This window comes from Talpa occidentalis, unplaced genomic scaffold (assembly GCF_014898055.3).
Source record: "Talpa occidentalis isolate TD23 unplaced genomic scaffold, MPIMG_talOcc4v2.1 talOcc4.2, whole genome shotgun sequence".
NCBI lineage: Eukaryota > Metazoa > Chordata > Mammalia > Eulipotyphla > Talpidae > Talpa > Talpa occidentalis.
The window spans coordinates 28,220,421-28,223,954 of record NW_023602073.1 but is presented as its reverse complement, the minus strand read 5'-3'; the positions used below and the strand labels follow the sequence as shown (position 1 = coordinate 28,223,954).

At 35.7% G+C, this 3,534-nt stretch overlaps 1 protein-coding gene across 1 annotated transcript in view; it reads left to right on the top strand.

The window, feature by feature from the left end:
* LOC119251097 (olfactory receptor 11A1-like) overlaps positions 1 to 884 on the top strand; it is a 1,006-nt gene extending 122 nt beyond the window's left edge. Inside the window, 2 exon segments of the mRNA XM_037518590.1 lie at positions 11 to 178; positions 181 to 884. Coding sequence (XP_037374487.1) covers positions 11 to 178; positions 181 to 884 — 872 coding nt within the window.
* The last annotated feature ends 2,650 nt before the right edge of the window (positions 885 to 3,534 follow it).

Genomic DNA, 3,534 nt, shown 5'->3' with positions numbered 1-3,534 from the left:
TATAATTGAGCTTCATCCCTTTTATTTATTGTGTTCACTGTCATCTATGTTTCCATTATAATAGGCAATATGCTAATCATTGTGGCTGTGGTTAATTCTCAGAGGCTCCACACACCCATGTATTTCTTCCTGGCTAATCTGTCCTTCTTGGAGATCCTCTATACCTCCACAGTGGTGCCAAAATGTTGGAGGGCTTCTTGCAGGAGGTAGCCATCTCTGTAGCTGGCTGCTTGCTCCAGTTCTTTATCTTTGGTTCTCTAGCCACAGCTGAATGCTTGCTGTTAGCCATCATGGCATATGATCGCTATTTGGCAATCTGCTACCCACTCCGCTACCCACTCTTGATGGGGCCCAGGTGGTGCTTGGTGTTGGTGACTATAGCCTGGCTCTCTGGATTCCTGGTAGATGGATTGGTTGTGATCCTGATGGTCCAGCTGAGATTCTGTGGCCCTAACCACATTGACCACTTTTATTGTGATTTCACGCCTTTGGTGAACTTGACCTGCTCAGATCCCCACATAGCCCAGATGACAACATTCATACTCTCTGTGGTCTGCCTCACTGTTCCTTTTGGACTGATTCTGACATCTTACGCCTGGATTGTGGCAACTGTGCTGAAAATTCCAGCTGGGGCCAGCAGGCGAAAGGCTTTCTCCACATGTTCCTCCCACATAGTTGTTGTGTCCACATTCTATGGAACATTGATGGTTTTGTATATTGCACCCTCTGCTGTCCACTCCCAGCTCCTCTCCAAGATCTTTGCCCTGCTCTACACTGTGGTCACCCCTCTCTTCAATCCTGTAATCTACACCCTGAGGAATAAGGAGGTTCATCAGGCACTACAGAGGCTTTTCTACAATAAACAAAATGGAATATTTGATTGAAGGAGTATAACTATAGATTTCATTTGGATTTTGGATATTTCCATTGGGTGTCTTCAAGGATTGGTTAGGAAGGAATAATTTTGCTGTATTCTGATGCTTCCCCCTGTGAAACAATTTGTAGTTACTATAGAAAAGAATGGAAAAACAACAATTTTCAAGTGCTAATTTGAAGATTTTTCTTCATCTTTTACTATTTTTTTTTATTAAGTAGGCTATAACATTTAATATAGAAAGTAGATACAAAAACAAATGTAGAAATATTGGCTACTTGTATTATATATAATAAACAAGTTGTGTGTGTGTATTATATAATATATATATATATACATATATAACAAGTTGGATCATGGATGTTTGTAGTTTGATTTTCCACTGCATGCTGTATCTTGAACATCTTTCCACTTCAACAAGTATGTACTTATTTATTGTCCTGGAATTTCTTGTATAGCTAAACATGAATTGTTTAAATAATCCTCCATTGTGAAATTTTCAGTTGTATTCAATTCTTTCACCATACACACATAATTTATATTCAGATTTTCCTACAATAAATTCTTAGGAGTTGAATCACCAGGTCTAAGGATATGTATATTTTTTAAAAAATAAAGCTGAATGTATTTTAATTTTTAAACTTTCTATTGTGGAAAATTTCATATATACACAAAAAGAGATTATTTTAATGAAACCTCATATAACTGCCATCCACCCTCAACATCATCATTTGTCAACACTGTTTCAATTAACTATAGCTCCCTTTTTTTCTGGAAAAGTTTGGAGCAAATTCCAGATATTGTGTAAGTATATATTCAACATGCAGATATTTATAATGCTTTCTGATTGATATTGATATTTTTAAAAACATGCCATGCCTGCCACTATAATGATCATTATTTCCTCAATGCTACATATTACACAAATCATGTTCAAATTTCTTCAATTATTTTAAAATAAATTCTTAAAATTAAAATGCAAAAAGGTTCACACAATGTATCTTGTTGATATATTTACTAGTTTCCTGTTTTATAGCAGTCCCCTTCCCTCTTTTCTTTATACCATTGATTTATTGAAAAATCTATTTGTCTTATAGAGTGTCCCATACTCTAAATAGAATTTACTGCTTCTTTATAGTCTTGTTTAGATCTTTCCCTATATCTTACATTTTATATTAGCTCATTTTGTGTTGTTCTCAACCTCTCCATAGCAATGCTACTGACTAGGAATGCCTGGGGGTACTCACATGGGCTGGGACTACTTGTGGCAAGCTTTGATATAGACATTTCTCCATCCAAGAGCCAGTGTTGTGGCTGGAATGGTTTTTCTGTTTCTTATTATGAATAACATTAAGTGCAAGATGCACCTCAACAACCGCTGTCAGGGACCTGAAAAATCAAGTTTGATTACTCAGTCGTATAGGGTGCATGGTGTGACTGTCACTACACAGAGAGGTGTTGGGTAGAAAGATTGAGTGGGGACCTCAACATCTCTGCCTAGGCTTCACTTTTACTGGGGTAGGAGGGTGGTGTGCTTAGGGTTTCGTGGGTTCACTCTGTATTAGTGAATTTAAAACATAAAAGCAGGAATTAAAGTACATGATGGAAAAGGCCAGGTCATTCAGGAAATCCATTATTTAGATTATCCTAGGGCAATTTAATGGGTGGGACAGTTCTTTGTCTAGTTGTATTAGAGGCAGTGTTTTATTTGAGATGGATGTCTTTGAAACAAATGCCTCAGCAATCAAAAAGATTAATGTCTACAATCAAAAAGAGCTAATTGTCATGCACTTACACTACAAAACTAACTTTGAGGTAGACTTTGATTGGATCTTGGTTAACTTTTTAGCTATGGTATTTCTACTGCATCATATTGTGAGGCAAACAATCCCATTTTTAGTGATGCTGTTCGTCTGGATAGCCAGTGGCTTTATATAATGTCATTCTGATCCATATATTATTCAGTTTCAATCAACCTCTCATTTGATATTTTTAGCATCCATTGATGAAAGGTGATTACTGCTTAAAGTGATTTAATTCTTTGAAAATTTTCTTTTAATGTTTTGAATATATTTATAAAGTTTGTTATAAAATCTTTGTAGATTTCTATATCTGTGTCACATAAATTCAGTTTTTATTGACTTCATTTTCTTTTGAGTATTGATGAGATTTCCCATCTTGCTAAGACTAATAATTTTTTTTTTTTTGCCTGAAAAAAATACAGGTCATTATAAAATATTTGGATTTTTTTTTCTTCTTCAGAAGAATATTGATTTTTCATATCATGGAGGATTATTTTGAACTGAGTAGGCTTGGTTTTATATTTTGGAAATGTGGATTTGTGGAAAGTCCAGGTTGTTTTGTACATCTCTCTGGTGCTCCATAACTCAACTTCCGAATTTTCTCTTTCTGGTTGGCATACTAAGGATTTGGCTTTAGCTTGTGTTTGGCCAGGTCTAGAGTATGCCTTATTTAATGTTTTTACTCCTAAGACTTGGATTTTAAGAGTGTCAAGTTGATTTCAGGGCTGCTAATGTGGTATAAATTGGATTTCCCTACTTTAGTAGGGTCCTAATAGCATATCCTCCTGGTACTGCTCTTCTGCAAGCCCTATTCCACTTCTAATGTCGATTACATTTTAATCCTGTGGCATATTCTCC